This window comes from Carcharodon carcharias, chromosome 1 (genome assembly GCF_017639515.1).
Source record: "Carcharodon carcharias isolate sCarCar2 chromosome 1, sCarCar2.pri, whole genome shotgun sequence".
Classification (NCBI taxonomy): Eukaryota; Metazoa; Chordata; class Chondrichthyes; order Lamniformes; family Lamnidae; genus Carcharodon; species Carcharodon carcharias.
The window spans coordinates 137899292-137923733 of record NC_054467.1 but is presented as its reverse complement, the minus strand read 5'-3'; the positions used below and the strand labels follow the sequence as shown (position 1 = coordinate 137923733).

At 39.1% G+C, this 24442-nt stretch overlaps 1 protein-coding gene across 5 annotated transcripts in view; it reads right to left on the bottom strand.

Moving 5' to 3' along the window:
- Window positions 1-1562: 1562 nt before the first annotated feature.
- wdr19 (WD repeat domain 19) overlaps window positions 1563-24442 on the bottom strand; it is a 165835-nt gene continuing 142955 nt past the window's right edge. For 4 of the 5 annotated variants that reach the window (XM_041201279.1, XM_041201498.1, XM_041201416.1 and 1 more), the window contains 9 exons: window positions 23357-23434; window positions 20106-20202; window positions 18988-19112; window positions 16569-16650; window positions 13688-13838; window positions 10683-10806; window positions 9861-9937; window positions 9463-9604; window positions 1563-1730 (listed from right to left, as the gene is read on the bottom strand). In XM_041201279.1, the coding sequence (XP_041057213.1) occupies window positions 9496-9604; window positions 9861-9937; window positions 10683-10806; window positions 13688-13838; window positions 16569-16650; window positions 18988-19112; window positions 20106-20202; window positions 23357-23434 (843 nt within the window). In that variant the 3' untranslated portion in view covers window positions 1563-1730; window positions 9463-9495. The remainder of the gene's footprint in view (window positions 1731-9462; window positions 9605-9860; window positions 9938-10682; window positions 10807-13687; window positions 13839-16568; window positions 16651-18987; window positions 19113-20105; window positions 20203-23356; window positions 23435-24442) is intronic. The other variant, XR_005944604.1, reaches the window with a different exon arrangement.

The following is a 24442-nucleotide window of genomic DNA, read 5'->3' as shown; positions in this document are numbered from 1 at the left end:
GACCAGGGGTTTTATCCCCTGTTTATCAAACTACCTCTGATCTTTCCTAAATGTTTTAAAATCCTTTACCATTTTGAAAGTAATGCACACCTTGTTAATGTCCCTACCAAAGTAATTGTTATTTCTGCCATTTTGTTGTCATGACCTGAGTTTGTTGCCTTAGTGGCCCTATCCCTATAATGATTTTTCTTGTGTCTATAGAATACTATTTCTTTTCATATCCCTTGATAATCTAATTTCATAGTTTCTCTTTTATTCCTTTGTGTTTATTTATTCCTATCCTCTCCTTTGTTTATGTACTTAGGTTATACCTTTTTCTTTAACTTTCGCCCTTTATTTCATTATTCATTCCTGGCTAGTCTGTTCTTTTTAGTGGGATATATTTGTCCTGGACTTTCATTGCTGGTTTATTTTATTTCTTTTGTCATTTTTTCCAATTTACTTTCTATATAGTTCCATTTTCAACCTGTTGATCAGCTTTTCTTTCGAATTTATCACTTTGGTCTTTGTCTTAGTTACGTCCTTCTCGATCTTTATCTTAAATCTTATGGTGTGATCACCATTGCTTAGATGTTCCCCTACCCTTACTTTTCTAATCTATTTCATTTCCCAGTACTGGATCTAGCAATGCTCCCTCACTTGTGTGGCTTTTTTTTTTAAACATACTGGCTAAAGTACTCTGCACACACTGTTTAAAAACAATACATCAGGAAATTTTCATAAGTCAGAACTGCAGTCACCTTCAGCAAGCATCTGTTATTCCCAGTGTCTTAAGTGGATGAGGAAGAGAGGGAAAGTAATGCAAGTTAAGTGATGTTGAAGATGATAGTTTGTGAGGGGAAGTTAAAAGGTGAAAGCCAGGTCTCAGCAGATGCAGAGAGTGGCAATCTAACAGGTGAAGTGGACAGAAGAGGCATCTATTGGAGAATATTGTGAAGCATCTTCAGAGGTTGACAAGAAAAGGTCTAAATTTCTTCAGGAGTCTGGGTGGACCTTCAAATGACAGGCCTTTAGCCTAAAGATTTTATTTTGGAAATTGTAGATAGTTGGAATTGCATCAGTCCCATTACAGGCTGCTTGTATAACCTGAAGTGGGGCTGGTATCTTGTCAGATTTCCCACTACTCCTGTGTCCTTTGCTCTGAATGTTGTCAAAATATGGCATCCACTTTCTATGGCCATAGTCAATTTTTGGGCATTAAATTTTTAAATCGACCCTCTTATAAAGGGGACGGGTTAGCAAGGATTCATTCACTTTTTATAGCCAGGCCTGCAAGTTAGTTCCCCACATGGTAATGCAGCTTGTACCTTCCGTTAAGCTAATTTGTTTGATGCTTTCAAAATTAAAAAGCTGAATTACAAGATTGATGTAATTGAGGCTGAGATACCATGCACTAATTGTTCCAAGTATAATTCATGAATGTTGCAAGAGGCTGCAGGCGAGTGAGACTGTGATGGTTAGACATGATGCACTGGTGAAAACTGAACTAGCTTTCCATATTGTAATGTTCAAATAACTGATTTACTGTCAGCATAGAATAAAAAACAGGCTCATTAAACAGGTTCAAGTTCACAAACTTTAATACATAATAAACTTAATTTGCATTTCTTCAAAAAAGGGTATTTACAATTTGACCATAAATATGTTTAAAAAGGGAATGTGTATAGAATGTAGACATGCATAAAAGAGCTGCTCCTGGGGTTTGAAACAATCGATATATGATGTTGGATCTGTGAAACAAATGACAAAACATTAATGCTGTCCTTGAGCTGTAAACTGGCCCATATCAAATCTTAGTTTTTTATTTCCATCCCCATCCCACCAATCATACATTACAACAGTGGACTGTATACATTTGAAATTCATGTGTAGTTGAATTTATTGAAGGTGATTTTTCCAGTTAATCACTAATTATTACACAGTGAAGCAATCAATAGTTGATAAGGCTATAATTGTTTTCATGTGAATATCAAAGTACTGTTGAACTGAAAATATGAATGAGTACTTTCAACAAGGCAGCCAATTTGAAAGAAAAATCATGTGCACGGTACTACTAGTACAGCTGTCAAACAGATCTTTTTCCCTTTTCCAGTTCGAAATGAATTCATGGGTATGGGCAAAAATCTGATGCCCACTATTTAGTAATTCTGCAATATGTATTACCTGCTAAGTGTTTCAGACTAAGTATTATTTATTGAACTGTCAGATGGTTAGACTTAAGTGTTACCTGTAGACAGGTGCTCTGGCTAATGACAGCTGAGGTTCGGCCATAGAGCTGAATTACTTTGTTCACAATGTGGTGTGAACCTAAATAAGCTACCCTTGGCTGAAGGTGCCTAGGACCCACCAAGTGGACATGAGAAGAAAACTCTAGTAAGTTGCTTCATATTGCTCATATGCACAGGTTCTTACTTGAAGGCATTGTAAGGGTTGAGAAAAGATCACTGCTCAATTAAATAAAGACAGTTGTGTTCTACCGAATTTAAAAATGATTAAAAAAAAATAATACAAACAGCTTTGCTTGGCACTCTTAGATAAATGGATCTGAATCCATGTTAAGTTAAAACATAGAAATAGTAAACTAGGCACTGGAGAAATCTTGAATAAATGACTTTATGAATCTTTTTCTCAAAGTAATAACTTGTTTTAAGTTAATACATACATATGAACATACAAATTAGGAGTAGGCCACCCAGCCCTTCAAGCCTTGCTATGCCATTCAATAAGATCATGGCTGATCTGGATTGTAGCCTCAACCCCACATTCTTGCCTACCCCAGAAAACCTTTCACCCCCTTGTTTATCAAGAATCTACTTACCTCTGCTTTAAAAATATTCAAAGACTGCTTCCACTGCCTTTTGAGGAACAGACTCTTGACCCTCAAAATTTCTCATCTGTTTTAAATGAGCAACCCCTTATTTTTAAACAGTGAACCTGAGTTCTAAATTCTCCAAAAGGAGACATCCTCTCAACATCCACCCTTTCAATCAAGTCGCCTCTTACACTTCTAAACTTCAATGGATACCAGCCTAACCTGTCCAACCTTTCCTCATAAGACAACCTGCCCATACCTGGTATTAGTCTAGTAACCTTCTCTGAACTGCTTCTAACATATTTACATCTTTGCCTAAATGAGACGACCAATACTCTTGATGTGGCCCTGTACAACTGAAGCATAACTTTTGTAATCAATTCCCCACACAATAAATAACATTCAATTGCTTTTCCTAATTACTTGCTGTACCTGCATATGAGCCTTTTGTGATTCATGCACTAGGACACTCAGATCCCTCAGCAATCTCACCATTTGGATATTCTTTTATTCTTCCTGTCAAAATAGACAATTTCACATTTGCCCACATTATACTTCGTTTGCCAGATCTTTGCCCACTCACTTAATCTATGTTCCTTTGTAGCTTCCTTATGGCTGCTTCACAACTTACTTTCCTACCTATCTTTGTGTCATCAGCAAATTTAGCAACCATACCTTCAGTCCCTTCATCCAACTTATTTATATAAATCGTAAAAAGTTCAGGCCCCATCACTGATCCCTGTGTCACACCACTCGTCACATCCTGCCAACCAGAAAAAGACCAATTTATGCCAACCCTGCTGTTAGCCAGCCAATCATCTGCCTATGTTACCCCATACACCATAAACTTTTATTTTCTGCAATAACCTTTGATATGGCACCTTATCAAATGCTTTCTGGAAATCTAAGGACAGTATATCCACCGGTTCCCCTTTATCCACACACGTGAATCCTTCAAAGAACTCTGATAAATTGGTTAAACATTATTTTCCTTTCGCAAAACCATGTTGACTCTGCCTGATTGCCTTGAATTTTTCTGAGTGCCCTGCTATAATACCTTTACTAATACCTTCTAACATTTTCCCTATGACAGATTTAAGCTAACTGACCTGTAGTTTCCTGCTTTGTCTCCTTTTTTGAATAAAGAAGTTACAATTGCTATTTTCCAATCTAAAATATATTCTTTCTAACTATTAATAATTAAACCGCTTGCTTTAGAAGTAAGCTAGGTTACAGTAGGGCCTTATGGAAAACGAACACCAGGTAAGTCAGTGTTAGTGTAAATGCTATTGTGGGATATTGTTTAAAGCAGAAAAAGAATCTTGATTTGGATTGTTCCATTTCTTAAGTACGATTGTTCATAGTAAGTTTATTGTTTTTCTTTACCTTTTTCTAATTTCTATTCTCTCGTGGGCACAATACCAGAAGTTACAGCAGCCCTGCAGTACACTGCTTAATTAGCAACTGAACATTTGAGTTGAAACTGACTATTAGGAGGCATCATAGTTGAGCCGTATCAGTTGCCACACTATCAGTACATGCATATTTTTCAGCAACTATTACTGGATAGTGAAAATGCATGTATGAAGTGCACAAATGGTGAAAGGTTAGTGAGTTACAAGCACAAATAGCTGTTTGGGAATATGATGTGGCAATACTGTAAGGTAAATGTGGCTTAAAAATGGAGTCAACCGGGGACACATCCTTGAATATTCAAGTGTTCAGAAAAGATAGAGAACGTGAAGAGAGGTGGGGTGGCAGTATTGATTAGCAAAGATATTGCAGCGTTGGAAAGAGGGGATGTCCTTGAGGGGGCAAGGACAGAGACCATTTGGTCAGAGTTGAGAAGAAAAAAGGTATGATCACGCTGCTGGGGATATTCTATAGGCCTCCAAATCATGAGAGGTTGAGGATCAAATCTGCAGAAAAACCAAATGTACAAGAACAATAATGACATGGAAGACTTGAATTATCCAAGTATTGATTGGGGTTATGGTTGAGTAAAGGGTAAGGAGGGGTAGGAGTTTCTGAACTGTTCAAAAGAGCCTCCTTGATCAGTTTTTTTTTCTTCCATGGGGTGTGGGTGTTGCTAGCTAGGCCAGTGTTTATTGCCCAACCCCAATTGCCCTTAAGATGGTGGTGAGCTGTCATCTTGAACTGCTGCAGTCCATATTGTGTAGGTACATCTACAGTGCTGTTAGGGAGGGACTTCCAGGATTTTGAGCCAGTAAAGGAACGGCGATATATTTCCAAGTCAGGATGGTGAGTGGTTTGGAGGGGAATTGCAGGTGCTGATGTTCGCATGAATCTGCTGCCCTTGTCCTTGGTGGTAGAGGTTTGGAAGGTACTACCAGAGTCTGTTGAGTTTCTGCAGTGCATCTTGTAGATGGTACACACTGCTGCCACTGTGTCAGTGGTGGAAGGAGTGCTAATCAAATGGGCTGCTTTTTTCTGGATGGTATCCAGCTTCTTGAGTGTGGTTGAAGCTGCACTCAACGAGCCAAATGGAGAGTATTCCATTACATTTCTGACTTGAGCTTTGTAGATATGGGCAGGCTTTGGGGAGTCAGGAGATGGTTGGTCACCCCAGAATTCTCAGTTTCTGGTCAATGGTAACCCCCAGCACGTTAATAGCAGGAGAATGAGAGCTGGTTATATTCTCTCTTGATGGAGATGGTCATTGCCTGGCACTTGTGTGCATGAATGTTATTTGCCACAACAGCCCAAGCCTCAATGTTGTCCAGGCCTTGCTGCATAGGGACACGGACTGCTTCTGCATTGGTGTTGTCGCAAATGGTGCTGATTATATTGCAATCACCTGCGATTATCCCCACTTCTGACCTTATGATGGAAAGGTGGTCATTGATAAAGCAGCTGAATATGGTTGGGCCTAGGACACTACCCTGAGGAACTCCTGCAGTGATGTCCTGGAACTGAGACAATTGATTTCCAACAACCACAACCACTTTACTTTGTGTTAGGTATGATTATGATTACAACCAGTGGAGAGTTTTCCCTGATTTCCTTGGGCTCCTTGATGCCATGGGCAGTCACTTTACCTCACCACCTGAGTTCAGCTCTTTTGTCCATGTTTGGAACAAGGCTGTAATGAGGGCAGAAGCTGAATGGCCCTGGTGGAACTCAAACTGAGAGTGATTGAGCAGGTTATTGTGATTGTGTCCCTTGATAGCACTGTCCATGACCCCTTCTGTTTGCTGATGATTGAGAGTAGACCAATGGGAGTGGTAACTGGCTGGGTTGGATTTGCTCTGTGTTTTTTGAACAGGACATACCCAGGGATAGTGATGGTGGTGTATGGGACATTGTCTGTTAGGTACGATTCAGTGAGTATGATTGCCTAGTCTGTGGGACAGCTCTCCCAGTTTTGGCACAAACCCCCAGATGATATAAGGGGAACTTTGCAGAGTCAACAGGGCTGCACGTGCTGTTGTTGTTTCCGGTGCCTAGGTCAATGCTGGGTGGTCCATCTGGTTTCATGCCTTATCAACTTTTCTGTAGTGGTTTGATACAATTGGTGGCTTGCGAGGCCATTTCATTGGGCATGTAAGAGTTAGCCACATTGCTGTAGGTCTGGCATCAAGCATAGGCCAGACCAAGTGAGCGGCAGATTTCCTTCTCTGACCAGATGGATTTTTATGACAATCAACAACAGCTTCATTGTCACCATTGCTTTTAATTTCAGATTTATTAATTGAATTTAAATTCCACCAGCCACCATCGTAAGATTACTCGTCTAGTGACATTTCCACATTACTGATTTCTCCAAGTATGATTTTGTTCCAACCAGAAAGGAGTCATTACTGGGATCTGATGCTGGAAAATGAGCTGGGTAAAGTTTCTGAAGCAGCACGAGTAAGAGCGATTATCATAAAATAAGGTATAGATTAGTAATGGAGAAAAGTGAGGAATGATTTTAAAAAAGAACATCTAGATTGGAAGAGGGCTAATTTCAATGTGATGAGAAGGGACCTAGTCAGGGTAAAATAGAACCAACGACTGACAGGAAGAATTGGAACAGAACAATGGATGATCTTTAAGGAAGATGAGACTGATGAATCAAAAAAGGAGGGTGTATGATGCATATCTCGTGAATTCAAGTGAGAACCAGGTCAAAAACGCTAAGTTGAGAGGGGAGGTGAAGAGGAAAATAAAATCGACAGGATAAAAATAAAATGGCTGTTATATAAAACCGAACCCAAATACCTCCTACCGACATGCAAATGGGTAGTAAGAGGTGGCGTGGTTCCTATTAGGGAAAAACAGAGATATATGCTTAGAGGTATAGGACAAAGCTAGAATATTTAACAAAAGCTTTGTATTGGTGTTTACTAAGGATGCAGAATCTGACAATTTTAGTAGAAGCAATGAATAAGATGAAAAACGAGGGAGAGGAGGTACAGGAAAGGCTGGCTCTACTTAGGTCACCTGATCCGATTGGCTTGCATCTCTCATTTCTGAAGAAAGTGGGACAGTAGATAGCAGAAGGTATGACATAATCTTCCCCAGCTATGAGGAAGGTGCCAGAGGATTGGAGAGTGGCAAGTGTGACACCCTTAATCAAGGGTGCACGGGCAGTCCTAGCAACTATAGGCCAATTAGTTTAACATTATTGTTTCTAAAACCTTTACCCATTATTAATCAGCAAAAATATCAACAGGTACTGGAGAGGTTTAAATTAATTAAGGATCACTATTACGGATTTGTAATATCTAAATCATGCTGGACTAATTGAATTTTTTGATGAAGTGGCACAATGAATGTATATATAGATTTTGAGAAAGCCTTTGATGAAGTATATAGAAAGCTGGTTAACAAAATTTGAAGGTCAGTATTGGCTTAAGGACAGAAAACAGTGAATTGTTATCAGACAGGTGGACAGTGGTGTTCCTGAATGGTCAGTGCTAGGAACACTTCTTTTTGCTATATATAAATGACTTGGACCTTGGCATACAGAGAATACCAAACTTGGAGGTATGGCAAACTGTGAGGATGATACCAATTGACTGCAACAGGATATAAATAAGCTGTCAGAATGGACAAATGGAATTTAATGCTAAGAAATGTGAGGTGAAGCATTTTAGCTGAAGGAATAGGGAGAGGCAATATAGACTTAATTGCTCAGTTGTAAAAGAGAGTGCTGAAACAGAGGACCTGAGGGTGCATATACATTGATCTTTGAAGGTAGCAAGACCTATTGAGAGAGTGGTTAGCAAAGCATCTGGAATTTTGGGCTTCATAAAGAGGTATTAAGTACAAAAACAGGAAAGTTAAAACGCTGGTTAGGGCACAAGTGTCCACTTCTGGAAGGATTTGAGGGCACTTGAGAGGCTGCAGAGGTGATTTACCAGAATGGTTCCAGAGATGAGGGATTTTACTTAAGGCTAAGTTGGGTAAGCTATGGTTGTTCTCCTTGGAACAAATACAAGTACTGAGGGATACAGATTTAAGGTTTTGTGCAAGAGATGCAGGGGGATGAGGAAGATAGTGTAGTAAAAATCTGAAACTTGCAAGGGTGGTGGAAGCAGAAACAATTTCAAAAGGAAATTAGATGGCCACTTGAAGGAAATAAACCCACTGGGCTTTAGAGATCAAGAGGGGGAGTGGAACTGACTAGATTGCTCCATGGAGAGCTATCATGGACATGATGAAGCAAATAGTCTCCTGTGCTGTAACCACCCCCCCGCCACCCATGGATGATTAAGCTAATTGTGCCAAAATGTTGCCCATCTTTTGCTCTTTCCCACACTAGGCATAGAATATTAACCAAATTATTCACAACTCAAATCACTTTTTAGAATATAACAGGCTCAACTGTGGCTTTGTGTTCATGGAATAGATGATTAATCAGAGCAGGTTTCAAGGAAAGAAAATACGTATCATTTTTGTTAATTTTAAAACAATACTGCACCATAGCAGTCTATTGAGCAGTTTCCTTTCTTAACTGGATAGGAAGGTGGAGTTTTGGTCAAAGAGCAGGCTTAACGGGCTGGGTGGCCTAATCCTGCTCTTATTTCATATGAGGATGCAGAGTACAGAGAGATTAAAGGAACACTCCAAATAATGTTCATAAAATATGTATTTGTCAGCAATATCCTAAGAGTATCTGGATGTTATTAAAAGAATTTTGATAGTTAACTAGATTAGATTCTAATCCACTAAAGGTTGCAGCCACCAAACTTGCATAACATCAAATATCAACCTGATGTGCCCCAGAAGTTAGCTCAAGTTAGATAAAACACACAATTGTACAAGCATCCAATCATACCAATGATTGGGTACTGATTTTGAATTACATTTAAAAATTAATAATGAACTTACTTTAAATCTTAGCAACTGTCAGATACCAGAATATTTACTGACAGACCTTTGCCTTCTGTATCTAACCACTGTGCTTAAGATGACCAGTCCTTGGATGATTATTCTCAATTAATTGACCAAGGAAACAATTGAGCGTTTTAGTAGATCCAAGTTTGTGTGCAACCTTTTTGGCTCACAGCCAGAAATTCTAAATGTGAAACTACTATTAAACTGTCAGTACCTGATGGTAGTACTGGCCTTATTTTGGGAAAGATGAAATATAATCAATCACTTATTTGCCACATACACATTGTATTCTTAAAATCTTGTACCTTATGCATTGCATTTCCATTCAGCATTGCTCACTAATCAGCCTCATCTGGTTGTAGGTATGGTGCTGGGTCAACAATTGATAGCTGCTCCGCACCCAATTTTTCTGAGCACATAGGACAAGCTTTCTCTGTAGCTAGCAGACTATTAAAGATACCAAAAAAGTCTTTAAATTAGTGATTAATGCATTTTTGTGCTTTCTAATGTTAAAATAAACTGTGCCTCTGAAAACAAACTATTAGCACAGTAGGGATACAGATACAACCCAGTAGTAGAACCAATCTTTAAGATGCTCCCCTCCCATCAACAGACAACAGTTAAAGCCACAATATCCTCTTGCTGGTACTACAACTTGAGACTTTACAAGAGAAAAAAATACTTTCAAATGCTTCCTACTTACACTTTGAATTCTGAGTACAAACCAGGAAAATCACAGTGGGGGCAAACTGTCCAGTCGTCCTTCACCATGTGCCGGCCCTGATGAAACAAATTCAAAGTGTGCGTTTTGCTAGCTTGTACTGAATACTGTGATATACATGGCCTTGGTTTAAGTTTCTATTCATTACTACAATCTAATGCTAACACTTCACAGAAAGAAATTGTCCTTTGTACACTTTCTTCCCCCTCCCCCCCCACTCCCGCCCTTGAATATTGCTGCAAAGAAAAATATTGGATTTAAAGTGGAAAAATTGTTAAATACTTTGGAGGATTGTCAGCATCAAAGGAGGCTGCTAATATTCCATAGTTTCTAAGCCTGTTAGTGGATAATATCATTGCATATTTAGGTGAAGTTCTGTGTAGCAGCCTAGCCAACTCGAGACAAAGGTCTGCATTTATCTCAATTTTAATTTAAAAAAAATATACACATCCCAGGGTATATTTTTTAAGAAAACAGTAAAACCTGAGGCTTAGAAATGATGTGAAAATTAACAACAGTTGGGGCATTTCTCCAACTACTTGACGGGTTGGATTTCATCTATTCAAATTGATCCTCAAGCATCAGAGTGCAAAATGTATGCTAACAGATCCCTAGGCTTGTGTTTGGTAAATTAAAATGAACAATGGATATAATTAAACCACACTGTCAGAAGTATAAATAATAAATAAAGTAAAAAATTCTGACTCCTACAATCTTCAAATTAATATGAAATGTTAGAAAAGCAATTTTGAATTTTGCCCTCCATTATGATACAGAATGGTGCAGCCATTTTTTGATACTCACAGTAACAATACAGTAAGGCAGGTTGTTTTTACAACCTGAACAGAGCAGCTCACATTCTGGCAACTGAAAAGCACAGTATGGACATGGCGAAGTAAACTCTTCCACCTCTGATTGGTCAGGCCGCCTGGTAAAAATGATCAATAAATCTTTCATTGCAAACTTTCATAATATCGTAACAAAATAAGTTCCCTCTTTCCTTTTACAACCCCCGACACAACACACGGCTTCTTTCTCCCCTACATCCCATCCAAAGTCTCTCATGACCACGAGTAATGCCACAGATCTGATATTATATAATATATATTACCCAATATGCTCATTAATATTAGAAGTTCTCTAGTGTTATTCATAGTCATGTTTTGAAATAAGTAAAACACTCTACATATATTACCAGGTTTCAGTAACTTTTGTGCCTGGTGTACATTTGCAATGGGCAAATTGACAAGAACAACAAGCAAATGCCTGATATGGAAGTCACATATTTACAGCCCTTTACACTGGGTATATGCCACTTTTAAATATTGTCCCAAAATAAACAACTAGGCACTAAGCAGTATAAAAGCCAGTAAGAAGATTCACATCCCCCAATATTTGACCAATCCATAACTTTCCACTCATACTATTAGCATATTTACTATAACTGTCCAAATTTCCATCTGGATCTGTGAATAATTATGCAAACAGTCTGATCCAGAAAATATGAGCACTACTAATAGTGGTAACCCTGATATTGTGTCTACCTTTTCAGGCGAACATATACGATCCCAATGGCAATTTTTGAAGTGATGGGGGGAAGGGGCAAGTTCACCTGGGGTTCTAGGTAATGTCTTTCCTTCAACCAAAAGCATGAAGAAAAGATTATCTAATCATTTATCTCATTTCTGTTTGTAAGCCCTTGCTGTGTGAAAGCTGTTGATATTTATTACAAAGTGACTACACTTTAAAAGTACCTTGTTAGTTGTGATGCTATTGGAATTTCCTGAGATCATCAATATAAATGCAAATTCTTCTTTCTTCCATTCATAGGATTAGCACCAGCATGTTAACATTTAGAACTGATTTACAGCAACAGACAAAAACTAGTTACAAAGTATTATTCTGCTACAAAGGTATAGCTAAGAATGCCTGGGGTCAATTCCAAGCTAAACTAGATTTTTTTTTATGTCTAATTGCTGTTATATAAACCTACTCTGTCACAGTGGCTTTAATTGTTGTTTGTTCAGTGTTCACAGTTCCCTGATCAGTTTGCTTGTCAGTTTCAGGCTGTAGCTTTTAAGGATGAAACATTTTGGGTTCAACATCAGCTGGCACCTATTTTTGGATGTGGGAGTCATGATCAGCCTTCACCCTTTCCTGTTGAGGCTAACATTTTGCCACCTCCTTATTTGCATGATTTGTGGGTGCAGGCTAATGTTACAAACATTTGGTTGGCTGCATGTTCAACAGGGATCCTAACAGGGCATGAAGCATCCAACTTCCAGGAATTTTATAGGTTTCTTTAACAAGCAGTCTGTCCCTCTTAAAGGAAAGCTGCATTCAGTGATTGAAGCTGTTGCTGATTGAAATTGAAGAGAAGGGAAATAGAGCACCAGTGCAGAGAGAGGACACTGTGGTTCACAGATTTGGTGCTGGAGGCCTTAGTGATGAAAGCAAAAAGGAGAAGGGACTACATGTTCCCGTCGGAGGCCCTCAAAGAGAATAGGAGTAGGTGGCCAGGGAGGTCAACTCCCAGAGTCTGGCCTTGAGGAGCTGGCACAGTGCCAGAAGAAATAATGACCTCAAGAGTGTGGTCAAGGTCAGTGAATGCATCTTCACAGTATCTCTCATTCCCATTGCACCACTAGACTTTCATGCTGCTCAATACACCACACCCTCATCATTCATCAAGCAGCAGATCCTAGTAACAATCAGCCCCAGAAGAAAGAAAGAGGGCAGTGCCAGACCTCTGAGAAAGAAGCATGTCACTTGAACTGGCACTTTCCGTCACTAGCTCATATACTGACACTGCATGAATTTTAGAGGCTAGGATAGAGTTGGGATCTGCTGATGCTTCTGATGCCTTTCTCAGCCTGGGGCACTGATTCGGAAGTGGGTCGACATGTGGCCTGCACCATTTTTGACCCTTTGGTGCTTCTGTACCTGCAGCGCCAAGGAAACCCAATTTCAGAGCCTCTAAGACTGGCTTGCCTGTAGGTGTATTGTTTTAATATAATAGAGATCTAAACAGATGTTTTGAAATTTCTTTATATTCTCCTCCAAGTCTACTGGCACTGAAGCTAACTGCAGTAATATAGAAACTAGGAGCAGGAGTAGGCCATTTGAACCTGCTCTGCCATTCATAATTATCATGGCTGATCATCCAACTCAATAGCCTGCTCCCGCTTTCTCTCCATATCCTTTGATCCCTTTTGCCCCAACAGCTATATCCAACTCCTTGAAAATATACAATGTTCTGGCCTCAACTACTTCCTGTGGTAGCGAATTCTACAGGCTCACCACTCTCTGGGTGAAGAAATTTCTCGTCTCAGTCCTAAATGGTCTACCCCATATCCTCAGACTGTGACCCCTGGTTCTGGACTCTCCCGCCATCAGGAACATCCTTCCTGCATCTACCCTGTCTAGTCCTGTTAGAATTTTATAGGTTTCTATAAGATCCCCCCACATTCTTTTGAACTCAAGTGAATATAATCCTAACTGACTCAATCTCTCCTCATATGTCAGTCCTGCCATCCCAGGAGTCAGTCTGGTAAACCTTCGCTGCATTCCCTCCCTCTTTCACTACTGCATCCAAGATAAGTAATACAGAAAATACCAGGTATCAAGCCTAGCATATTTTCTGTCTATAATAATGATACTTGTCTTCTTTTGGCTATGTGTGACTATGTTTACTCTGAAGTTCTAAACAAGGTGCATTATACCAACGACTACTATTTAACACAAGAAGATTCACCATAAATATGAGAACTTTTGAAGATTTTCAAGTGACGCTTGAAGCCGATTCTTACCTAACCATAGCCTCTATCTTCTTCTTGTACTTAACATCAATATTGTTTCTGTACTCTGGTCTCATCAGCATAGCAGCAAAGCTAAAGGCAGAGTTCCTCAACCCTGCTCGGTGACATTCGATTACTGTTGATGTTAGAATGGGCACAATATCTGACAAAAAAAAAATGCAAATAAGAATTTGCATTTGAACAACCTAGAAAGCAAAGGCAACTTTTGAAGCTTTGTGATTATGGTGCTGCTAAACTATTTATTGTACTGAAATCAGAAACTACCAACAGATGGAATGAAAGTCAAGAATCTACGCTATTAGTGGTTTTAATTTTTAATCTAGTTTTATGTAGTTAAGACTCTTCACATTAAAGTTGTCCTTGAATTCAAATTGGTAATATTGTTTAAAAAGGATAATTTATCATACAAAAATGTAATGCAATCTCAGCCGAGTTACGAAAAGCATTACTTAACATTTGCCTCTCCCAGATATTTGTGGCTGCATGAGTGGGAGGAAAGATGGTGTGCAAAATACCAACTGGTCTTTACCTATCAGCTATGGCACCGTGCGTAGTGCTTTCGGCTCTGAGTCAGAAAGCTCTGGGTTCAGGTCCTACTTCAGAGACTTGAGTGCAAAAATCTAAGATATCACATATAATACTGATGGAGAGCTGCACTGTTAGAGGTGCCGTCTTTCTGATGAGACATTAAACTGAGGCTCGTTCTGCTCTCTAGGGTGGATGTAAAAGATCCCGTATTGTTATTTTGAGGAGCCGGGGAATTACTCTTGTGTCCTGACCATTATTTATCCCTCAATCAACATCACAAACACAGATTATTTGGCCACTATCATTGTAAAACTGTTTGCTGCAGCCAACTGTGTGCAAATTGGCTGCTGCCTTTCCTACAATACAACAGTGGCTACACTTCAAAAGTACTTCATTGGCTGTAGTGCCTTGGGAGATCTGGAGGTCGTGAAAGGGGTTATAGAAATACAAGTGCTTCTTTCTTCGTTTTTTTTTGTAGGGTTGCAAGATGCTAAAACTACAGAAGGAATCAAAAATTAGCTGTGCTCCCATTTTAATTAGCATTTTAGAATCTGTGCTGACTCCATGTGACCACTTAGCTAAAGTCCAGGATATGTATTCTATTAATATATGAAAGGAAAGATGATGATATATGAAAATAACATTTTTTAATTCATGGTTTAAAGATATTGAGGTTGGAATTAAATATTATTCCTGAGAGATATACTTAATAAGAAATGCAAGATGCATAAAGTGTCTTATATTCTGAAGCAAGAGGTTAGAAATTTTGAGCTACATCTAGCTAATGCAAATAGTAAACGGAGTCCCTAATCACTGATTGCATAAAATATGTTTCAAGACATGGTTATCCTGTCCTGGATAAGCACAAGAAACATACAAAGTAACATACGATTGCACATCAATCCAGATTTATATGAGTGATTCCATGCAGTGTTTATTTTAGAGATAGTGTTAAAATTTATCATGCTGAAAATAATGACTTTATTAGAAAAACAACTGGGCCTTGGAATTCTGCAGGGGTTCTCCTGATCTCCCATCTTAACTACGTAAGAATCCCAGAGAAATGGTGTAAATAGCTGAAATAAGCCATTCTTAGGGTCATAAGGGCCTTGAGCGAACCTTTGGTCATAGTGCCTGGTCCATCTCCTGCTTTAACTCTAGGCAGCAAGCAGCTAGGAAGATGTTTAAGGAAAACTTTCTGTAACTCTGGATGTGAGATCTTAAAAATTTGCTATTTTGACGTGAGGAGGGGTTTGGTGTTCATATCCACTGTCACCTCCAACTCCTCTTTCAATGCTCTGTGATATCTCGGCCACTGTGAATCCCACTCCTGAAGCCAGTTAGTAAGATTTAGGGTTTGTGAATCACAGATTACCTAAGATTGGTGGTCGAAAACTCAAGTGATTTCAAGGTAGTTTATGAAGAAAGAACAGTTTAGATACGATGCATTAGCAAAACAGACAGGAAAAGTATATGACCCGTGAGAGTGGTTCACAGATCCCAAGGGGATGAATGCTTGGTTAGTACAGAGAGTGTTAATCTCAGTAGCTTGTGATGGCAGCATTCTGTTCTCTAGTCAGAAGTGTTAGCGAATGCTCCCCCCCACCCCCCCCGGAGTCTTCCTTGCTTATTCCTAGTCCATCTTCCATCTGAAGGCAGCGCCTATGACAAGGACAGCCCCCTATCTCTGAGCACTTGTGAATATACTGTATTTCGAGGGGCTGGTAGTTTACCCTATGTCAATCACTTGTTTGAGCCTTTCTAACCAATGAATACAGGACAGGTACCCAAGATGTCACCTATCCCCTGTCCATCACTTTAGCTCAAGGTCAATTTTTAGTTTACCTCATGCTGAGGGTCATTTGCTAGCCCTTAGTAGACACTTGTGCAGCGGGACGTGCACCTGCCATTAATTAAAGGCCTCGTTAAGGCCCTAACTTGCCAATTGTTGACGATTTTGAGGGGCCCGTGCCCAACGGGTAGACGGGTAGGTGATTTTTTTTACAAACCTCATCCAGTGGCTGAAAGAGTGCACTCTGACAGTTTGGGAATTCCCCCGCCCCGCACACGTCTGGTGGGCCTTAATTGACCCGCCAATTAAAATGGCGGCGGGGCCTGTATCGGTTGCCCGCCCGCCTATCAAGGGCAAAATTCTGCCCAGTTTCACTGCCTAAGAGGCCTTATGCTATGCCTATTGATTCCATAGGAATTTGATACTTATTCTGAAAACTAACAATAGCACCAGTTTGTAGTAATTAAATAGAATTGGATTTTTGTGAAAAACCAAAAGCGATGGTACTCTACTGTCCCTTTAGTAATCACACCATTCAGACAAGATACTTACGAGATGGAAACTTGCTGATGTTGTTGGCAACGCGGATGAGCATCCTTGCTCCTTTCATGTGGTCTCCACGCTTCACGTGAGTCTACAAAGAGAAGATACATCTTCAATTAATAAAATGAAACTAAACTAAAGCACTTTTATGAAACATCCTAAGGTGCTTCACAGGAGCATTATAAAACAAAATACGACAATAAGCATAATAATACATTAGGTCAGTTGACCAAAGAAGTGTCTTAAAGGTGGAAAGTGAGGTGGCAGTAGGGTGTTCCAGAGCTAAGGGCCTAAGCAACTGAAGGTGTGGACACCAACGGTGGAGCGATTAAAATTGGGGATGCACAAAAGACCAGCATCAGAGGAGCACAGATGTCTCAGAATTGTGGGGCTGGAGGAGAGTACAGAGATAGGGAGGAGCAAGGCCAAGGAGGGATTTGAAACCAAGGATTAGTATTTTAAAATCAATACATTGCTTAATTAGGTGCTAATGTAAGTCAGCGAGCAAAGGGATGATAGGGGAATGGGACTTGCTGCAAGTTCAGCGAAGTTTTGGATGACCTCAAGTTTACAGAGGGTAGAATGTGGGATGCCAGCCAGGAGTGCACGGGAATGAATGGTCAAGTCTAGAGGTAATGAAGGCATGAATAAGGATTTCAGCTGCAAAGGAGCTGAGATGAAGCTGGACAATATTACAGAGATGAATATAGGTGGCCTGAATGATGGCACAAATAGGAGGTTGGAAGCTCATATCAGGGTCAAATGTGGCACTAAGTTAAATTTTAATGTGGCTTATTCTCAAACTGTTGCCAGGGACAAGGATGGAGTTGGTAGCTAGGGAATGGAGTTTGGAGCGGGGACCAAAAACAATGGCATCAGTCTTCCCAATATTTAATTAGAGGAAATTCCTGCTAATACAGTACCACTGGATGTTGGATAAACCGTCTGATGATTTAGCAACAGTGGAGAAGTCAAGAGAGGTGATAGCATCAACGTGCATGTGAAAACTAACACTGTGTCTTCACAATATTACTGAGGGGCAGCAAGTAGATGAGAAATAAGAGGGGATCAAGGATAGGCCCTTGAGGGAAACCAGTGTGGAAGCAGGAAGAGAAGCCATTGCACATGATTCTCCTGCTATGAATAGATTGATAAGAATGGAACCTGGTGAGAGCAGTCCCACCCAGCTGGATGCCAGTGGAGAGGCAGTGGAGGAGGATGGTGTGGTCAATTCTATCAAAGGCTGCACACAAGTCGAGAAGGATGAAGAGGAAACGTTTACCTTTGTCACAGTCACATAGGATGTTATTTGTGACTTTAATAAGGGCCATTTCATTACTGTGGCAGGGGTGGAAACATAATTGCAGAGATTCAAATGTGGAATTCTGGGAATGATAGGAACAGATTTAGGAAACAAAAACAGGTTCAAAGACTTGTGGAAAGGAAAAGGTGGTTGGTGATGAGCAGTGGTCTGCAAGGACACTAGGTTCAAGGCTTGGCTTTTTGAGCAGAGGGGTGATGACGGCAGGTTTAAAGGAGAGCGGGACAACACCTGAAGACAGAATGGTTTACAATAACCAGGAGAAGTGGCGTAATCAGTGGTTTAGTGGGAATATGATAAAAGGAACAGATTGTGGGTTCTCAAGGACAAGATGAGTTCAGGGCTAGGGCAGAGGAGAGATTTAAAGGAAGTTTGGCTAGGTGGGCCAGTGGAAGGGAAGGGTGTGGCAGAGGCAGCTGATTGGATTGACACAATCTTAGTGACAAAGAAGTCCATGAGCTCCTTGCACATGTAAATCTAAATAATTCCTGCTAATAGTTTAATTCTACTCATGCTTTCCCTGAAATAGGACAACCACTTTCCATGCCGTAGACCATTTTTAAATAAACTTGTTTAAATAACTCAAATGAATGTCTAACTAACCTCTTCAAATTTTGCCCACTAAGGTGCACAAGAGATACACAAGAGGTTGATTTGTTCAAGAATTTTCCTTCTCTCTCTTTGAGGAAATACATATAGAATTCCCCCACCCCAATTTAGATGAGGGATTTGGTAGGGGTGCTGGCATAAAATGGACGGTATTGGATAAAGCATCAATATTCATCTTCCTTATTCTCATTTCCATTGACTTTGATATGTGGCATATTTTGAAGTTATGATAAAACAGGAATGTTCTATTTGCACATGTAGTGGAGGAACTACCTTCCTACAATTGGTGGCGTTTTTCCATTAATAGCTCATAATAGCCCTTTATATCCAGACAGTGGTATATGTGCATGAAGCACATTAGAACGCATCAGTTAAGAGTTGACTGTTCAGCACTTGAATATTTTAAAATACCAACATCCAGAAAACATGTAGTACTATGCTCACCAGGCACTAAAATCTCCATCCTAATAGAATACATGAGTGGTTTTAGTTTCCTACCTTCACTAGAATGTAGCTGTGTAGAATCATAAGGTTTGTTACCATTTCTGAGGGGATTTTGATTTTCTGTGCCTTGAGCTCTGTGTACATACTAAATAGCACATCATGTGCATTCCTGTAGTTTCCTGAAACAAAGCAAAAGATACAGTAAATCTCACTGCCTTCTCAATATCTGCCACATATATTGAATTTTGCAGTATACTTTTTGGCAATTGGAGTACAACTATCTTGTTAGGCTATTAATCTATGACAGACATGAAGTTCTCTGGGGATTTAGAGTTATTGCATCTGTTTAAACTGAGTTTCTAGAATTGGTCACTAGCAATCTGATTATTCACAGATTAATTTTCAATAGGCAATATTGAAACAAAAAAGCTGCAAGTGCTTGAAATTGAAAACAATGGAAGATCACCTAATGATTCCTGAAAGACATTAACTGGCAGAGAACAGACAACTATTCACTTCTGAGCATTTCTCCATCTTTAGTTACAATTATTTCTAGTGGAAGCTAACCAAAGCAACTCAAATGTCAGATTTGCCAGTTTAATCTTTTCATACACAGAATCAAAGCTGTTACATTATTTGGATTGACTTCAGCAACTCATTGTAAATGAATTGGCAGTCAATTATACGACGTATTAATTGTCTTCTGACATTAATATATCTTACAAGAGTAATTCTCTAAAATTTAGATCCCATTGGTCAGCCAGTATTCGTTCAGTGTGAAATAATTCAATGTGTGTGGGCGCGATAGAAATCTAAAAACAACAAACAAATCTATTGTTTGCAGAGTACACTATCCAAGGTTACTTTGTGTACCACTTCTGATGTCAGTTCATAGGAACTGTATTAAAATAAGAGAAAGTATAGGGAGAAACTTGAATCGTTACACTGTGTTTTTGTCAATACAGTTATTAGTCATGAGAATCTTGCCAATTAAAAGCTTAACTTTGTTGGGGTTATTCCAGAATGACAATAAACACATTGTTGGAAGGAACAATGGAAAATAATTTTTAAGAACGGCATATTTTGAAACAGTTATCCCATAAAGGTTTGCGCAAAAAGAGAAAAAAATATAGGCTTCAATATAGCTTTTTTCATTGCATAGATGATCATACCTGCAGATTGTTCTTCTCTGGCGATGATTATGGCTGTTCTGGCTGCTTCTCGATATTGCTTCAATGCCATATACAGTCGGAAAAGGTACTTTGCATCCTATATTGGCAAGGTGAGAAGGGAAAAAGTTGGGGGAGGGCGGTGGGAAGGGGAAGAAAAACATAGTATTGAACTTTACATGCAAATTTGTATATTTCAGTCATTTAGCAATTAATAACTGCACATAAAATTGATAGTCTTTTCAGTATGCTAGTCTGATGATTGAATTTGTCACATTAAAACAGAATTAAAAAAATATGCTAAATATATTTAGCTGGAAATCAATATCCTGACAACCCTCCTCCCAGAGCTCAAGGTTGATATTTTCAAAATCAAATAAATGATGGAAGAAATGCAGGAATTTGTTACTCCCTACTATTCCTTTGGAAAATGAGCAAAGATAAAAACTGTTTAAAAAAAACACTTCATAATTTGTAATGTACTTAATTGTCCTCACTGTCCTGATCATCAAAAAGCTGTTCCAAAATTTCCAAGTTTCAAATGGTTTATGAAAATAACTAGTTAAACTTCAAAGGCTCCTAAAATAAAAACAGAAAATGCTGGAAAAACTCAGCGGGTCAAACAGCATCTGTGGAGAGAGAAACAGAGTTTACGTTTCAGGTTAGGGATCGTTCATCAGAACTGGCAAAAGTTAGAGATGTAATATTTTTATGCAAGGGGCGGGTTGGACAAGGCCAAAAGGAAGATCTGTGATAGAGTGGAAGACAGGAGAGATTGAATGACTTAAGAGTTAGTCTTAGGGGGCCAAACGGAATGGTAATGGGGCAAGGAAAGACACAAAGGAATAAAAGATATGCCTAGACTGTCCTGCTGACTGAAAGCAAAAATAAGGCAAAAAAAGAAAAACCAAAATATGCAAAGAAAAGGAAAATAAAGCTCAATGTAAGCTTGAGGAACAAAACCTCATCTTTCAATTAGACACTTCACAACCCTTCTGGACTTGATGCTGAATTTAAAATTTCAGACCATAACCCCATTTTGTTTCTTTTGCCCTTTTACTTGTCTATTCAGTCTATTTAAAGTTAAATACGTTATTCCCTTGTGTTTGACAGCACCTCTCAGCCCCATGACCTCCACCAAAGAGAAGGACAGGAGTAGCAATCTTCTGAGAACACCCACACCTCCAGTTTCCTTTCACACAACATCTTGATTTGGACACGAATCACAGCTGCTTCATTGTTAATGGGACACAATCCTGGAATTCGGTATCTACTCAACACCATGGCATTAGCATCATCACAAAGAAGAGGAGGACTACCCACATTCTCAGAGCAATAAGAAATTGACAGTAAATGAAACCCTGCCAGTGTTGCCCACACCTCAGGAAGATGATGACGTAATGGTAATGTCATTGGACTAGTAATCCAGTGGACCAATCTAATGACGTGAGGGAAGGGGTTCAAATCCCACCAAGGCTGCTGCTGGAATTTAAATTCAATTAATAAAATCTAGTCTTAGTAATAGTGACCATGAAACCATTGTTGATTGTCAATAAAGAAAAATCCCATCTGGTTCAATAATATCCCTTAGGGAAGGAAATCTGCCGTCTGGCTTACATGTGGCTCCAGATCCACAGTAATGTGGTTGACTCCTAGCTGCCACTCAGTTCCAGGGCAATTAGGAATGGGGCATCAAATGCTAGTGCCAACCTTCCATTAAAGAAAAAAATAAAACAGCCAGAGAACAAAATGAGGAAAAAATTCTTGTCATTTTAAAGCATACTCTTTCTCAAGCTACAGCAGAAATCTAGGGCAATATCTCTACAACAGAATTCCACTGCAAGCCAAACTGTGGAATTTTCAAATGTGTTTTACATTGCATTGCACCAAACTGACTACTTCAGCAACCAGGGAGCTAAGATCAAAGATCAGTCATTTTGTTGCTGAAACTAAACATCGCAAACACATTATAATTTGAAACATGGGAGCAGTCAAACATAAAACAGTTAATAATTCAGGTATATCATAATTCAAAAAAAATTAAAAAGCAGGTTATTATCCCAATCAGGTCATTAAACTCAAAATAAGCCATATACGATAGAAATATTTTTAAAGATAATATGCAAAAAAATCTATGTGCATTGTAATAGGCACTGCATCCACTTAGTAAACACAATATTAAAGCAGAATCAAGTACCTCAAGAAATTACTTTGAATAATACAATCTTAGTAACATATGAAATAGGAGCAGGAGTAGGCCATTTGGCCCCTTGAGCCTTTTCTGCCATTCAATAAGATCATGGATGATCTGTTTGCGTTTTGAATTCCACATTCTCATCTACCCCCAATAAACTTTGATTCCCTTGCCTAACAAGAATCTATCTACCTTTTCCTTAAAAAATATTCAATGACCCCACTTCCACTGCCTTCTGAGGCAGAGTTCCAAAGCCGAAACTGCACACAGTATTCAAGATGTGGCCTCACCAATGCCCTGTATAAAGGAAGCATAACATCCTTACTTTTATGTTCATTTCCTCTTGTAATAAAGAATAACATTCCATTAGCCTTCTTGATTACATGCTGTATCTGCATACTAACTGTATGTGACTCCTATGCACGAGAACTTTAGATCCCTTTGCACCTCTGCAGTAGTTCTCCAATAAAGTAATGCTCTGCTTTTTTATTCTTCCTGCCAAAGTGAACAACTTCGCATTTTACTACATTATACTCCATCTGCCAGAGTTCTGCCCACTCGCTCAACTTATCTATATCCATCTGCAAACTCCTTATGTCTTCTTCACAACATACTTTCCTACCTATCTTCGCGTTGTCTGCAAACCTAGCTGCCATGCCTTCAGTCCCCTCATCTAAGTCACTGATGTAAATTGTCTGATTGGTAGGATGTGACTTGTGGACTCCCATAGGGGTCTGTGCTGGGGCCTCAACTTTTTACAAAGACCCATTTATGCATACTCTGTTTTTTGCCAGCCAGCCAATCCTCTATCCTGGCTAACATGTTACTCCCTACACCATGAGCTTTTATTTTCTGCAATAACCTTTGATGTGGCACCTTATCAAATGCCATCTGAAAATCCAAGTACAGTACGTCTACAGGCTCCCCTTCATCCACAGCACATGTTACTCCTTCAAAGAGCTCTAATAAATTGGTTAAACATAAAATACATTAATACATAATGTAGCATGCAAAATAAATAAGAAAGTATCTAGCACATATAATTCTGGATCAGAGTTACCTTGGGCATCCCATCGCTCTCACCCATTAGATAATCTATCAGCTGACTAGTTAGCATGTCATCCTTGGCTTGTCCAACCTTGCAAAAGTAAAAACACAACTTAAAAAAAAATCACCAATTCTGTAGGGTCTTCTATACCCTTACAAGAATACCCTCCTCATAATGCAGAAGTAAACACAATCTTCTAATAGGATAAGGAACAAATTGCTGATCCCTGAAGATGCAGTAACACTGGGGGGGTCATAAGCCTGTCCTTCCCACACCATACAAAATGTAGCTTTGGCTCAGTTTTGTAGTATATGGAGAAGAAGTAATGAAGATGAGTATAACATACACAGAAATATTTTGATTTTTTTTGGAATAAAACCTTGGCTTTATAAGTTTCCATTCAGTTATCGTACGAAGAAAAATGGAACAAAAATACCGGAGAATAAAACTTTCTCACCTCATTCTCAGGAACACACTGCTGACTGCATAAAAGATAGGGAACAGATCAACAGAACACATTGCCTCAGTTTCTCCTACACTTGCTACAATATGGCAGCTCACATTGCTCCTTTTGTTCCAATAAAGTTTTGAATATATTTACATTTTGGCAAAAACACTCAACTATTCAGCAGGCATAACTATCATATAATGGATGCCCCTCAAAAAATCTTTTTGTATGGTCAGAATATCTTTCATATAACTAGGCGTAACTATAGCATTCAAACACACAATTTAATACCTTGTATCACCCTCATCCATTAGATTAGCTGATCAGTTAGAATTTAATTCTTGGCAAGTCTAATCTTGCAAAAGTACAAACAGAAGAAGTTCTTGCTGTCCTCTGACAAATTTGTCATCAACCTCAGATAGATATGTTCCAATCACAACTGGGAGCAATAAATTTACTAAGGATTAAAAATGCCCTCCCATATTTTCTCTACATTGCAGGTACAACCCCTCAGAGTCCTGATACAGCAATTCAAACAAATATTTCAAATTTCCTAAAAGCAGCAAAGAGGCAAAAAAAAAATTTCTCAAGCAATTACAATTTCCTAAGGAGAAAGTTACAGCCCATAAATTGCAGGGTAACTATGTTCC